General features: G+C 39.0%; 3 protein-coding genes across 8 annotated transcripts in view; all 3 read right to left on the bottom strand.

Annotated features, from left to right (window-relative positions):
• Positions 1-89: 89 nt before the first annotated feature.
• Positions 90-1,840, bottom strand: LOC147168741 (solute carrier family 25 member 53-like). Its single transcript, XM_086085234.1, has 2 exons — positions 1,567-1,840; positions 90-1,431 (listed from the first exon to the last, which is right to left on the bottom strand). The coding sequence occupies exon 2, from the start codon at positions 1,425-1,427 to the stop codon at positions 555-557; it is 873 nt and encodes a 290-aa protein (XP_085941360.1). The 5' UTR covers positions 1,428-1,431; positions 1,567-1,840; the 3' UTR covers positions 90-554.
• A 1,062-nt stretch (positions 1,841-2,902) lies between these two features.
• Positions 2,903-8,702, bottom strand: LOC147168740 (ribose-phosphate pyrophosphokinase 1). 3 transcript variants are annotated; one of them, XM_086085517.1, is made up of 8 exons: positions 8,565-8,702; positions 8,324-8,472; positions 7,368-7,557; positions 5,706-5,804; positions 5,485-5,609; positions 5,221-5,394; positions 3,907-4,066; positions 2,903-3,710 (listed from the first exon to the last, which is right to left on the bottom strand). In XM_086085517.1, the coding sequence occupies exons 2-8, from the start codon at positions 8,443-8,445 to the stop codon at positions 3,618-3,620; spliced, it is 963 nt and encodes a 320-aa protein (XP_085941643.1). In that variant the 5' UTR covers positions 8,446-8,472; positions 8,565-8,702; the 3' UTR covers positions 2,903-3,617. The 3 variants fall into 3 exon arrangements, with proteins under 3 accessions (XP_085941643.1, XP_085941642.1, XP_085941644.1); XM_086085516.1 differs by having other exon boundaries at positions 8,324-8,506; positions 8,565-8,700; XM_086085518.1 differs by having other exon boundaries at positions 7,374-7,557; positions 8,324-8,506; positions 8,565-8,700.
• A 4,112-nt stretch (positions 8,703-12,814) lies between these two features.
• Positions 12,815-15,707, bottom strand: part of frmpd3 (FERM and PDZ domain containing 3) — an 81,527-nt gene continuing 78,634 nt past the window's right edge. For all 4 annotated transcript variants that reach the window (XM_086084920.1, XM_086084921.1, XM_086084924.1 and 1 more), the window contains one exon: positions 12,815-15,707. This exon is cut by the window's right edge and continues 1,100 nt beyond it. In XM_086084920.1, coding sequence (XP_085941046.1) covers positions 14,034-15,707 — 1,674 coding nt within the window. In that variant the 3' untranslated portion in view covers positions 12,815-14,033.

Below are 15,707 nucleotides of genomic sequence, written 5' to 3'. Positions count from 1 at the left end.
GTAAACAGAGAAGTAATTGTCCCCAACCCCCCCCCCCCCCCCCCCCCCCCCCCCGCCCACACACACACACACACACTAAACAGATGTTGGCTTCCTGATTTATTTTTTATTTTTATTTGACTTAGTAGTACTATATTATTGTAGCACACACATTACTCACAAAGTTAGGGATATTAGACTTGTGATGAATATAAAATGCACTATGCTCCCTCTACAGATTAACTTCATTTGACCTTCTTTAAAACTTTTCAATGCACTTCCAACTGTTCAGGCCTTGGAAGAGTCATAGAGAGTCATTGACGTGAACATCCTTGATTTTTTTCCATTTGTTTTTGTTGTTTGTTCAACAACTTGTGAAAAAAAAAAAAAAAAAATAAAACAGCTGGACGCACATTCAAATGTTTAAGCTTCTAGTGTATATGTTCAACCTGAAATTTCGCCTGAAAGTTGCATATCCTTAACTTGTTTCATGAGTGTTGTATACAACACATTTGGTTTAACTACAATCACAACAAAATGTGTCATCTTATTTATAGTTGCAAGATCATATCTGCTTAGCCTGAACGTTTTTGCTGCCTGTCATAAATGGCCGTGGTAATTCCCCAGGTGATACACGATCTCAGAATAACCAGGGCACCACCTCGATACAATAATACAACACTCCTCTGCCTGGAGTTCCACAGCATCCTCCAGCAGGCCATCACCCCTTTCACCTCTGTCTGCACCTCCACCTGCATGTTGGCCACCAGCACAGACAGCGGATACAGACTCAGGCTGATTGCCATGGAAGCCAGAGTGCCAGAAATGAAGGAGGACGCTATTGGAGAAATGCCCTGTCCTGCTACAGCAGCACTCAAAGGCCCCTTCAAACCAAAGTAAAGAGAGCTGCCTAGGGCATTGCGAGCCATGATGGGCAGGAAGGCCCGGTAGTAGCCCGAGGCCAGCTTCTGCGCCTTCAGCTTAACAAGAACACTCTTGAGCGTTGGGAGGCGACGGTCGTTGTGGCCACTCTGCAACACGTTTTGAACACGCTCAAATGGTGTGAAGACCAGCGCCTCCACTATCCCTACACCGAGACCCGCCACAGCAGGATGCAGGGAGGAGGGGGTGACACTAAGGGAGGGCAGGGAGAGCAGGCGGAGGAAAGTGTCCTGCAGTCCAAAGAGCAGCGTGCCACTGAGGGTTCTCATCAGTAATGGTGGGGTCACGCCCCTGTAGAGCTTGATGAGGCCTTCTTTGCGGAGCTGTTCAACAGCTCGGTGAACCTGGATGTTGTGGATTTGTTGGCGGAAAACGGTCTTGTAAACAGGGAAGACAATAAGGGTGGACGACAAGCTTGAGGTCCCACCATGGAGGTAGCTATGGAAACGGGTCTTTGAGTCCCTCTGGCTTTCTTCATCTTGTAACTTGGGACTTCCTGCCATCATTCAGCTGAAATCATAAATAAATAAATTTCAACTTCCTCACCCATATACCGGAAAGCCATACTAGCATTTAAAAAAAAAATTATTTGAAAAACAACAACTTAAACTTTAATATAAAAAAATGAATGAAAATTGTACTTACTCTTAAATGTCACAATACAGCAAAAGCAGAGCATGTAAGCCTCAATAGCAGCACCTTTGACTTCTCTATCAATTCGAAAAAAGCCAGGAAACACGGAAATTAATTATTCTGTCCCACATGATGATAACATGTTCTATTTTACTCCACAGTAAGAATATATATATATATTTTTTTTAACGTAATCATCCTTCATAAGGACTAGCCATTTGTAGCCGCGGACGCATAACAGGATGCGGTGCGCTTAGCAATTCTAGTCCCGCCCATTTAAGAATAACCATTGGTCGAGATTAAACCATCACGTCATCAGTGATTGGACCTTTATTTCTGTCAATCAACGATCCAACATGGGCGTGCTGCATTTAAATATAAAAGAGCCACGAACTAAAAACGTTTTCTGGTAATTTGTGGACTTTCGCGTGGATGCGTTTCTAGTCTTTTGTTTTGAAAAATACACTTGCTTGCTATGAAAACAAACAATTGCTGTTTATATTCGTTGTATTCAGCAGTCGAGAAAATAAACGGGAGCAGGAACTGACATCCACGCCAAAGTGGGGGTTCTCGACAAAGCTCGTCTTTTATTCCTTTCAAAAGAATTCGCCCGGTAGAACGTTATATGAGAGTTGTTTTTCCCCAGTTCCGACCTGAAAGCATTCGAGGCGAAAGTAAACAACCAAAACGGCGGATAGTGATAGTTTATTTTGGTCCTCAAAACAGATTTTGACCTGCAGCAAACTTGCCTTCTCGCAATTTTGCTTCAGGTATTGTTTTTATATATAAAAAAGAAAAGTTTTAAACAGACCAAGAATGGTCAAACACAATTTACTCAAGTATAAAACAAGATAGTTTTCTTCATTCATAAATATTCGACATAACTTAACTTCACGTAACATAACGTACTCGTTATGCATGAAATTATACGCTAAACTATTGAACTGTATTCGCAAAATTGCGAAGGTAAGTTTGCTGGAGGTCAAAATGAATTTTGAGGACCAAAAAAATCCCCAAAACAATGTATCACTATCCACCACTTTGGTTGTTTACTTTCGCCTCTAACGATTTCAGGTCGGAGTTGGGGAAAGAAACTGATATATCCAACTTTCGACCATCCTCGAATGCAGCACGAGGCACCACCGGATGACGTCACCCGTCTAATTCTGTTACAGTACTCAAAATAGGACGCTCTACAAAGATAGTCATTATTGTTTTTATTTAAAATGTAACTAAAGATGATGTCAGAATTGAATGCAGTAACCAAGACAAATATTGTCATTGAGAATAGAACAAGTGAGTAAAAAAAAATATTGCAAAAGGACGGCATTTGGAGTAAAATCCTCAATGCAGTAATTAAACACATTTATTATGTAAAAGCAAAACAAAGAATGGCCACAGTTGACAAACTCTTCAGATAATAGTGTTGGTTTGCGTCCATTTGGCATATGCGTGCTTCATAAACAATGGGAGCACCTATTCAAAATGCAAATGATATAATTTGGAATTAAAATACTAAAAAAAACACACACACATAAGAGAGGTAAAACAGAAGTACTAACTGTACAGGTGCATCTCCATAAATTATAATACCATAGAAAAGTTTATTTCAGGAGTTAAACTAAAAATGTCAAATTCATATTTGATTTGATATAAGACACTGATCTATTTGATACAACTACTGGAAGAAAAGAAAAAAAACAACCTTTCCCACAAGATTCAAATTTCCATTGCGATGCACCCGTCTGTGTACCATTTCTACCTGCAGACTCGTAACAGCTTCAAAATATAACCCCAATGGTGTGCCTGAAAAGTAAAAAAGAAAAGCACATACAGTGCCAAGAAATGTTGCCACTTCACAACCACAAACTTACATTTGATATTCTTTCTTCTCTCATCCAAGCTCAATAAATACGGTCTATTAGGTACACGAGTGAGACCGAGTGTAACAGACATGATAGTTCTTTTCATCCCCAGTCAAAGAGAACTCCATTGGTTGTGGTTGCGATATAGGCCTCTTTTTCTTTCTTTTTTTTTAAATTTTGGCCTGACAGTAGACATCGTTACAAAGGTACGTGGCTGAATAGGTACGACACAGATTCGCCATTGTGGGTTCTCCGGATGGCCTCCGCGAGGATCATGGAGATGTCGATAACCTGGAAGATGAGAACGTTTCTTTTTTTTTTGGGACAGTTCTGACAATGGATAATCAACAACATCAGCTGAGATGACCCATGACCCTAAAGAGGCCAAGCACTATAAAAACGAATGACGAATAGATTCAATTGTAGAAAATGACAGAAAAAAAATAATCAACTAACCTTTGCACTTGATAGACAAATTCATGTTTACCTGTATTTTGGGACAATGCCTAATTTTCTCCTCCTGGGGTATTGTGTTAGTGACCACAACTGCCTCAAAGCAGGCATTATTGATGCGAGAGATGGCAGGCCCGGAGAAGATGCCGTGGGTCAGGATGGCGTACACTTTCGTGGCACCGGCAGAAATGAGCCTAAAAAGGCAAAACACATTAAGCCAATTGGACTTGTAAGGAAGCGCGCAACTGACAATGTGGAGTAAACATTTTTGACTGGCAAATACGTTTAAATGTATTTGTGAGCAAAATGCTAAAAAGTTAGCATTTTTTTCACATAACCGTGGCAGTATAAGGAAAAAATGCTAAATGGAAATAATGCACTTCAGAAATAATAAATCATACAAATTATGAATAAACAATGTTTACGTACTTCATTTTTTTTGTAACAGATTGGTATAATATAAGCCAAATGCTAAAACAATAGCATTTTTTTAACGTCACTACACTGTAAAATTAAGGGAAAAGTTTTTAGTATTTATCCTACAAGTACTTTTACATGGAGGACCAAAAGTGTCAAAATTAAAAACAAATAAATAAATAACTTAATAAAAGTGAAAATATGAAAACCAGAACAGATATAAAAAAAATTAATACACATGGAAATAAAAACAACAAAATAAATATACATATCCATATAAGACACTGATCTTTTGTATTTAATTTTTTAGTTATATTTTTCATATCAGTTTTTATTTTCACTTGGGGTTAGTAATTTATTTAAGCTTGGCAGTTTTGGGCTTCCATATTTTTCAACCTATTTGAATACGGTCAATCGTATTTCGATACGGTCGAACGTACTTGTAAATATGTTGGAACATCCAAAAATGTTTACTCCACATTGCCGCTTTTATAGACGTGAATGAATGAAGTCGTTTATTTGATTGAAAATTTGATTTAAAAAAACAAAGAAAGAGAAATGGTGTTAAGTATTACACTATTACGGGGAAGGCAAAAATGTCCAGAGAGAAAACAGCTTGTGATTGGCTGACGCAAGGTTTTGCTTCTACTAACCAATTACCATGTTTGTTGAAGTTATTTTAGCAAAGATGTTTTTTTTATTTATTTATCGGATTTATTGATTAATTAAAAAAAATTAAAATAGACAGATTACTCAATTATTAAAATAATAACTTCCTTTCCATTGAGTGCTCTAATCATTCAACTAGTAAGGACAAAGAGTACGGACAAGTACATGGACCATAAGCTAACACGGAAATTGAATAAACGCTCAAGCAGTTTTCCACAGATGGTCAGACACCGAGATAAATTGCATCATCGAGGAGGCTCACTTGTCGGCAGCATGGCAGATGGTCCCGCATGTATCCGCCATGTCATCCACGAGGATGGCGACCCGAGACGTCACATCGCCGACAAGAACCATCCGGTCAACCTCGTTTGCCTTTTTCCGCTCTTTATGAATGAGAGCAAAGTCCACATTTAACCTGTCGGCGATCGAGGTGACCCTGCGGGGAGAATGGAAAGTAGTTGAGTTGCAACTCGAGAGCAAATAAATTACAAATGATAAGATTGTAGTGTCAATAGCCTCGGCTCACCTCTTTGCACCTCCAGCATCTGGTGAGACGATGGTACAGTTCTTCCACTCGGGTATGTTTTCTCTAATCCACTTCAACACGGCGGGCTCTGCGTAGAGGTTGTCAACTGGGATGTCAAAGAATCCCTGAAAGACAAGGACGGATTGTTGTCATGCTGAATAGATGAGCGATGCACTCGGTGTCTTGACCCTGGAAAAAGTCCAAACCCTGCAAGTGTTCACCTGTATTTGCGAGGCGTGCAGGTCCATCGTGATGATGTGGTCAGCGCCTGACACGGACAGCATGTTGGCCACCAACTTGGCAGAGATGGGAGCGCGGCTCTGCAATGAAAAGCGATCTGTTAAGTCGCAAGGAAAATAACGACGGCCAAGCATGACTTTGGGCTACAAATAGCCACTGAACTGAGAACTTAGCATCTCTTTCTAAAAATCACACTTGCCCTTCCAAATAATGCTTGATATTCATTTTGCATAGCTACAATAAGTCGGATGAAAATAGGTTTGCATAGCAGTTAGCGTGCAAAAACGGCGAGCATGTGAAATATGAGTATTCATAGATGGTAAAACGAGAGAACTGGAGGGTGGTACAAAAAAATTGACATAATTTGAAATATGAATATCTAAGCGACTACATTTCCTAAGCAAACTAAATTAAACAAGCTTCTATTTCTAGCTGAAAAATACTGTATGAGGCTTTATTTATCGCAGATATAGATTTTAACTGATTTCACAAAGCTTAACAATTGTGAAATATGCTCAATGCAGGTTTTCCTTTGTGCAAGCCACTTTGAATTTTTTGGGGTGCCATATCCAAATCTGCTTCCAGGTCGGTGTATTTTCAGTTTCCTCGAAAATGCACACAGCACGCTGTTTGAGCAAATTCCAACCAAGGTTATAATACTTTTTATTACTACAACATTTTTGATTATAGTGGGTTTTTATTTATTTCTGACTTTCTTTTAAAACAGTTAATGTAGTTATATTAGTTAATAATTATATATATATATATATATATATATATATATATATATATACACGAACTACAATTTCTCTATAATTTTATAGTTTTAGTTAGTATTATAAAAATAAAATGTAGTTTTATTTACTGGTTTGTAAAAAGCACTAGTTTTCAAGCATGTGTACCGACACCAGCTATCGTATCGGGCCGATACTCGGCCTAACTTCAAGGTATCGGTTCTTGCGATGGCTGCTGATACAGTATCGTATCAGCCATTTTGTGGACATTTTACGATCATGAACTAGAAATTAGAACAATAACTGCCATTAATTTCATGCATTTTTAAGGAAAAATACTATATATTATAGTATGGTTTTCTTTAAAATTGTCATTTCTTTTTTAAGGAGGTGGGGGGGGGGGTTATTTATCAAAAGTACTTTTGGCATTGGTATCAGTATTGGTGACTACTCAAGTGTTCTAACATGTTTTATCATTTTTTTCCCTATTAACTATAAATAACCTTGATTCCAACACACAAAATGTATTTTCATGGCGAGTAAATGTCATTTTTCACCCTGAAAAAAGAAAACATTTAAACTAACATTAAACCTCATTTTGACACATAATTATGGCTAGATGTTATTAAGACTACAAAATGAAAACTTTTTTGTTACAACCCGTATATTGCTCATGTTATCTTTCGCAACATGCGTTCAAAACAAATCTTTAAACATGAAACTTGCACGTTCACAAGCAACGGGCTGTGCAATATGGAACAGGCTTGCAACCAAAACAGATGAGAGAGAAGCACAAAAAACAAACAAACCAAAAAGCAGCATTGAGTGCATGGACATGGCCAGAGGCTTCTCGTCATGATGTCGGATGGCAGCCGGCATGACAGAGAAAATTAGACAGATGTCCCTCACCCCCACCTTGTCCTTCTTGTCCTGGCGGGCGTACGGAAAGCAAGGGATGACGGCAGTAACTCTGGAGGCCGACGCGATCTTGCAGGCGTTGATCATGATGAGCAGCTCCATCAGGTTGTCGTTGATCTCCCCGCAGCCGCTCTGGACTATGTAGACGTCCTCCCCTCGTACGCTCTCGCCTATCTCCACGCTGCGGGGAAGGGGGGGCGGGGGTTCGCAGAGGTGACAAGACAAACATCACTTAGCAGCGGAGAGCTTAACAAACACACACGTTGGCAGGGGACAGAGTAAACAATAAGTAAGCGTCACATGTGCTGGGTTCAACTGGAGAGGGGGTAATTGTTCATGGAAAGCCATTTGAGCAGTTATTCGATATCCAGATTAATAGGCGAATATGCACTTTGTCCTTACTAAGCCAATTCAGCGCACTAGTAAAATGGGAGTTGCTTATTAGTAACATTTTTGTCACTTACAGTATGACATTTCTGCACACTAGTAGGACAAAACAACTAACTGTGCATGTGTTATTAGCACTGCATGCACAATTTTACAATCTGAATCACTAGTAGCATGCAGTTGCCAACTAGTGCATAGTCTTGCTTCACTAGAAACAATCACTACTAGTGAGGACACATTTTTGACACCTAAAGGTTGCACTAAGTAGGCCAAAAGAGGCCCTAGTAGTTAAAAAACGTTACTAGTGAGACCCACTGGTTCTACTAGTTCTCTGAATTGGCTTACTAGTAAGGACAAGGAGTGAACAAGTACATTGGATATCAATAATATCGAATAAATACTCAGGCAAAAGCGGCAGTAGGAGAGCCAGAATAAACAAAGCTCCAATCGACACATGCGCGCTGATATCACGTTAGCTAGGCTACACTGGCGCAGTTAGCTAGCAAGATGCTTGCAAATTGTTTGTCGTAAAAACAACACAGCAGCGACCACACACTCACCATGTTTCTTGGTTGCTAAATTTCTTGGTGACCACCTTCCCCAGCTCCAGACCAAGTCGGTCGGCTATCTTTTGAGACAGATCCGGGTGTGAGCTACCGCTGAATATTTTGATATTTGGCATTTTGTTGCGGTCCAGGGCGTCGGTCTTCTACGCAGGCGATGGCAACAGCTCGTATTAGTAACTGAAACAAAAATAAGTCAGCGAAATGAAATGATCAACAGTTGTCTGACTGGTCTTACCGAGGGAGGATATTGAGCAGCTAGCCAGCTCTTGTCCGACACATCACGCGTGCGACTCTTTTTCCTCTCCGTGCCGCTCACACGCTTTCACTTACGGCTAATCGTGATGACGTCACATCGTATAGAGCGAACAGTGAATGCTGCGTTCAGGTGCACTCCGACGTTGGATAACTCCAGGTAGTCGTACTGTAATGTAAGTGTATTCATTTCCGATATCAACTTGCATTAAAAAAAAAAGACATGTATGTATTCATCAACAGCAAGTACCCTAACCCCGGTGACGTTATTCCTGCGTGTGTGTTTTAACAAGGAGAAAACATATGTGTTTGTGGATCGTCAGACTCGTTCAACCTTCTTTTTGTGCCAGAATTTATATGCCACAGGCGCAACTACTTCAAAAACAAACACCACTTTAACACAGTAACATTTAATTGCACTCAATTATTTGTAAAGTAAACGACTATTTATTTGCAAAACGTATAAACTTTCAATTGACGGCTACTTTAAAAAAGTCACTGCTTTTAATATTTCCTCCGTTAAGAAATTGTATTTGCTTTTTGTTGTTGTTGGTTCATTGACTACTACTGTACGAAAGTGTATCGCGTTCACTTTTTTTTAACATTTTTTTTTTGGGTGGAATAATTATTTTCACCCCCCCCCCCCCCCGTAATTAAAAACAAGATTCTGAAAAACGGGAAAATATATTCTTAAAAAAACGGAAAACAGAAAAAAATATTCAATGAAACAAACAAAAAGTATAAATACAATAATTTAAGAAATATTCACACCAAAAAACAAAGCTCCCCCCCCCCTAGAAAAAATATCCCCTGATATTTCTCTTTAAGTGAATGCAACACGCTTCAGTACTATTGTATGTTTCTACAATTTGAAAATAAATATAAGACAATGATGGTTGGATAATTTTGAGTGCTGTACATGTACTGTAATACATTGATTGTGCTGCTACATTTCAGCAAAGAGCAGAACTCTTAGTATGTGTACCCTTTTGAATTATTAGGTTCAATAACAAGCATGTTAACCCCATTGGAATTACAGTTCGAGGTTTTTGTATGAATTGGTCATAAGACAAGTCTACTTTTCTTATACAATGTGTTATGTTTATGTGGTTTATTAGTCACACCATGTAAACATTCACAGTGTAGGGATAAAGTATGTGAATCCCTATGCAAATGTCTTTTTCTATAGCTAATCAGAGTCAGGAGCCGTCCTAGACCTAGTCGACTGCTTTGCTAATCAGGGCCTAGGCCTGGACACATTGCTATCATCAATCATTCAATAATGAATTCACACGTTTATCAAGACACACTTAAGACCATCTATCTGCCAAGCTCAACAGCGGGTTGGTGACGCAACAGTAAAGCAAACCCAAGGACAGAAGTAAATCAACAACGGAATGGCTTCAATTGAATAAAATACAACCTCTGGAGTTTCCCAGTCATATTTCTTACCTCAACCAATTGAGATGTTGTAGGATGAGCTCAAGAAAGCGAGTCACACCAGGCATCACAACAATACTGCTGAATTGAAACAGTTAAAACTATTGTGATGGTCTGATGTGCAACTATAATAAATGTTTGGTTGAGATTATTGTTGACAAAGGGGGCTCTACCAGTTGTGATGTTTACATGTTATAGTCAGTCAAAACATGGAAACAAGAAATTACTTGTGTGGTATTACGTTAAGAAAACTTTCTGTTGTGACATACATAAAGACCATAACAAAGTGTGTGACCATTTTATGCGCAAACCCAAATAACTCCAATGACTTCACATTACTTTTTCTGACAAGAGTCTATAACAGTACATCCACAAAAGCTAAGCAGATATCCAGAAGTTGGAAGTTGTTTTCCTGAATGGGTCAATCTGCGCAGCACGGATTGTATCTTGATGACCTCACACAAAACAGAAGCATCAAATACAAACTCTACACAATAGGGTTCATATTTACATAAAAATCAGGTGGACGGTTTATGAAATCAATGTGCATTCCCTTTAATTGTTAAATAATAATATTGGACATATCCTCTATTTGAGTACTTGCTACTTTGAGTGTGGAAAACAGTGTATCTAGAATTGTTGTTGTTGTTGAATTGCTGTTTTTACAAAAAAAAAAAAAAAAATCAAACAAAGTGTTGAAATGTGGTAAATCAATTGAATGATTTATTGAATAGCATTTTCGTTTTACATACTCACAATTATTATCCAACACACGTATCATTATTTCGTAGCATAGCGCCCTTGTGTGGAGTTTTGCGGCATGTTTTGAAAAATACCGCCATCCGCTGGACAAATAGAAAAACGACAATAACATTATTATTAATAATAATAAAATAAATAAAGAGTGAAGAATTACAAAACTTTTTTTTTTTTTTAGCTAATACGTTGATAATTCTAAATAAATAAATAACATTTGTCCTCACATAAATTAACAATATATCATTAAGTTTTATTGCTTTGGTGGTTCCCAAATTCTAGCATTCCTGATTTGCTTGTGTTTGGTTCATCTAGGTTGCACTTTTGTTTTTAGAGTCTCTGGAAACATTTATTCAAACAAATGTCTGCCTACTAGTGGTTCCATGCCTGTTTAAACTATTTCTCTCTCGTCTGCTTAAAAAAAAAAAAGAAAAGAAGAGAGAAAGACGAGGCGGCTCCGCCTCCATGTCACCTGTTTTGGCGGCTTGGACAGTATTACTATTTACAAGGCATATTTATCTTCTCCTTTTCGAACGCAGATTCGCCACGAAAATAGGACATCTCGTGGCGTAGTGTTGAGGACCGTGTTCATTTACTTCGTGAAGGCTTTGCGATTGTGTTGTGTTTATTATTATCATTATTGAAAATGTGATTATAATTATTACAATTATCCAGGAATGAATTGTACCGTTGTACTACGTTGGACGGGAGGCGGCATCAGGAATTAAGAGTCAAATCGTGGAGATTAATCGCAGGGTGAGTGTACATTAGCAAGTATAAATATTGTGTTTCCGTCCCTGTTGTATTCTTTATTTAGTACTTCAACACTCGAGATAAATTAAATATTTAACTCGAGTTAAATATCATGGCTGGGCACCATATTAGTCTGTTCTAAAAATTTGACCAAAATTAAACACCACAGGTTGCTTAAAACCTTTTAGACAGTAATATATTGTCAACAAAATCACATTGAGACAACTGAGGTTTATGTTTGAACTGTGAGACATCTTTACCATGAAATGTCATTTCCAAATATCTGAAGGAGTTTATTGGATGTTCTTTATTTATCTCAAAACATGATAACATGAGTTAACACAGAGACAGAAGACCACAGTGACTATCGGTTAGTAAAACAAGACAGGAATGAATAAATAGGTGCATTTAAAAACAACAATAACAACAAAGCAATGAATTTCACCATGAGGGGCTTTTTGAGTGAATGACAGAGCTATAAGTAAAACAGAGATGTTCATCATAGTGCCAAGATCACTAATACGGTTTTGTGTTTATAAAAATAAAATGTTAAAATGTTCATGCTTTTTTCTCTTTCAAATCTGGCTTTCTATTTTGTGTGTATTTTACAATACTCTAAAGAGTTATTTTTGTTACAAAATCAGAAGCTAAATCTTACATTGTAAAACATTTCATAATCGCTATCTTGTGCTAATATTTACATTTACAATATTGAGCATAGTATTCTATCGATATTGTAGAATCTAACTTTACATATTGCCACAGTATTATTATTATTATTTTTTCCACTGTAGAAAAAAAAACTGTTCCCAAGAGAGAACTCACGAAGGAAGGTGCAACAAAAATACAGTTCAACATTTATGGAAAATGCCACAACAATAATAGTCATGGACAATATTAAAAAAGTGCTTGTGAACATGATTTAGTATTTGCACGAGTATGGGTACACATAAACAATGATTTATGTGGCTATTTTAGAGGATGTTGACTTTATAAAATGTATTCTACAGTTACTGTAGTAACCTGCCGAACATGGTCATAAATATAAAGGGCGCACAAAACACAAACACATATAATGATAAAACATTAAACACTACTCATTTATGTATCAAATTAGCATTTTTATTTATTTATTTATTTATTTAACGAAATAATTGATTTCGGAAGTGTGGCGGTCACAATTCGATTCCGTATCCAATGTATGTATCAGGTCAGCACAACCGTTCAGAGCTTCTTTGATTCGTTTGTGATAACAAGGGTGAGACACAAAGAAGATTTCGGACACTGGGTGGATGTGTTAGTTTTATTAAAATACATAGAAAACTACTTTGTGTGTTTCTTATATACTTCCTAGATTGCACAATGTACAACAGCACACAGAAAGCAAGTTTATACGGCGCCTGACAACCTAACATGACAAGGATTCTATGAAAGCTTAAGATTTGAGAGTAATGTCAAACTTGTGCAGATTCAAATAAATATTTAAGCAAAAGATGGGATTAAAAAAAAACACAGCATTACACAATAGTTCAACTTGAGTTCTAAATTCAGAAGCTGTGCAAAGTTCTATTATTAATCTTATCCCATTGCTTATGAATGGGCATATATATCATATTTTACAGTATACAGTGATTTTGCACAATCGCTAAAAACATTGTGTTTTAATTGAGCCTGAACAGCCATTTACATTAAACCGGCTTATTGTATAAGTGAATAGTGAGATGCGAGTGGCATATGAAGCAGAATGGTGTAAAATACATGTGTGTTAAGTATAGTGAGGGTACCTCTTCTTAGTAGGATGTTATTGTACAGAGGAGAGGCGTGTTACTTGGATCTCTGCTACATGATGTACCCATCGCAGGTGTGTGCATACCAACAGGATCCGCATGACTACGTGTAATACGTTGCTGTTGACATTTTTCAGTACCCAACACTGTCACTTTTGTCTTAAATATACCCAACATAGCCAACAGAAATGTCATTAAAATTTTCATTACAACATTTAGCTCCACATACCGACATAGTACCATTTAACCGACCATTGCTTTAAACTAACTTTAAACTCTACAGCAGTCGCTACTTGACAAAATCTCAAATAGTTTGTCCAGGGCATATATATTTTAATTATATTTAAAGTTATTTTAAATTATTACCTTTTAAATATACCCCTCTTTTTTTCATAAAATGATTTATTACTTTCTATGTAGACACAACTCAAATTTACACTACATATAAAATATTATACTATATTGACGTATACCTATATACTGATGAGGTGTTTAGCCCTGTTTTACTATTCTATTCATTTGTGCATTTTGGTGTACCTTTACATTTCGGAGCAATATCCAAAGGCTACCTCGGGGCCTGTAAACATGGGATGGAACAGCTGCATTGCAATATTCATTGCTGAGTATCCATTGCACATTCAATAAAAATGTAAACAATGAATGAATACATAACGAGCTTTGTTTTCGATTTGCTCATCATCCCGCAAGAGTTGTCTTTACTTGGCAGGAAGAACTTTGATGGGTCGAGTGAGTGAGCTCATGTTATTGGTGTCGGAGGACACTTGAGGGCTAACAGTTTTTGTCGGCAGGCTGCTTGAATGTCCCATCGATTCTTCTGCTGCGCGAAGGAGCAACGTGTAGTTAATAGCTACTTCCTCCACTTTACGTAGCAGCTGCTGTCTTTGCGTCTCCGTGCGGACCCCTCTGACCAATTTGATGAAGGTCTGGGTTAAATCGCACAGCACTTGAAAGCTGGCCGTGACAACGGCAAGCATACACGTCGGGCTTTTTTCCACGCTGGCCACTCGCCGACAGGATGCTCGGAATTCTTTGAAGCGCACTGCCAGCTCTTGCTTGTACTCCGCAATCCGTGAGGGCTGAAGACGAGCCTCGCCCTCGGCTTGCGGGCTGTTAGCACACTGACGTAGGATGGCGAGTAATTCATTAGCATCCAACTGGGCATTTAGGAAGCCATCAGGCAAGCTAAAAGACTTCCCCTGTAGCACCTCAACCCGCGCCAGGCTCCCCTCCAGTGTACCGCAAGCTCTTAGGTCAATCTCTTGTGCCTGCGGCTCTTTCTCTGTGTCTTCCTCTCCACTGCAGTCTTCAGCATTAAGAACCTGCAGGGTTTTGCTAACAACAGGAAATGTACTTGAGTCGAGCTCCATGCCTGGAAGAACCTGAAGGGGAATCGAGTACGAGAGCACGTCCTTCTCACTGCTCTCATCTGCTGCTTCACATTTGCGGTAGCAGAAACAGAATGAGCAGCATTTATCCTTGTCGTCGCTGTCTTCGCTGGGCAACTTCAGCAGCACCTCCCCGCTCTCTTCTTTGCTTTCGCACAGTAGCTCATTGCTGTGAATATAAAACACACCTTTTTTCCCCTTTCCGTCTGCCTGATGAGACTGTGTATGAACTGGCTCCACAGGGGTCGGCAGCCGTAATCCTGTAGCTCTGACTCGCTCCATCTCTTTCTCGAGACTCTTGGTTTTGGGTTTTACCTCTGCGTAAACGGGTGTGTTAGTACTGTTATCCAACTCTCCAATGCTGTAACGCCTCTGGAGCTTCTTACTTTGTGGTGGTTCCACAAAGTCTGTTTGTGAGGTACACGTGGGCAAGCAGGCGCCTTTCTCTCCCCTCGGCTCCCTCGATTCAAGGCTGATCGAGCGTATTCGTGCGGTCTTGACCTCTAAATTCTGGGACTGCCTTGTAGCACCTTCACTGTGAGGTGCTTTGGAGACCGTTGGAGGGGTCTTTGCCGTAGTTCTCTCCCTGCCTCTATTTTGTGTTTCCGTGGTGGAGCCAACTGGTGTATCAGGTAGTCTCATACCCCTACACATTCTCTTACAGTCGCAGCTTCGTCGCTGTTCCCTGGAGATACCGGGTGCTTTTAGGACAGGGCTGGTGCGCAGCTGGCAGGCACAAGGAGTCCCTGAGGGTACAGGTGAGGATCCTTGGGGCAAAAATTCCCCCTGTGAGGACTTGGGTTTCAGCAGCTCTTCTAAGAACTCCAACTCGTACTGACGAACCTTTTGCAGCTGAGCTCGTCGCTCATCTGTTTCCCTTCTCATTCTCGCTGGGAACGTCGCTGAAAGTAAATTTCTAATGCTCAAAAAAGGGGCAGTGCGCTGGGACTTCGCCTTTTCACTGCTCAATTTCTTTGATTCTTT

The sequence above is a fragment of the Leptonotus elevatus genome, chromosome 9, assembly GCF_054856555.1.
Source record: "Leptonotus elevatus isolate MCC_2025b chromosome 9, RoL_Lele_1.0, whole genome shotgun sequence".
In the NCBI taxonomy this organism is placed as follows: Eukaryota; Metazoa; Chordata; class Actinopteri; order Syngnathiformes; family Syngnathidae; genus Leptonotus; species Leptonotus elevatus.
The sequence above is the reverse complement of the archived record's forward strand: the minus strand, read 5'-3'. Positions and strand labels throughout refer to the sequence as shown.

Coding starts and splice junctions, on each gene's coding strand:
- LOC147168741 (XM_086085234.1), bottom strand. CDS start 1,427: ATGATGGCAGGAAGTCCCAAGTTACAAGATGAAGAAAGCCAGAGGGAC.
- LOC147168740 (XM_086085517.1), bottom strand. CDS start 8,445: ATGCCAAATATCAAAATATTCAGCGGTAGCTCACACCCGGATCTGTCT. Junction 5,610..5,705: donor TGCACGCCTCGCAAATACAG/GTGAACACTTGC, acceptor CTTGTCTTTCAG/GGATTCTTTGACATCCCAGT. Junction 3,711..3,906: donor GGCATTGTCCCAAAATACAG/GTAAACATGAAT, acceptor CTCATCTTCCAG/GTTATCGACATCTCCATGAT.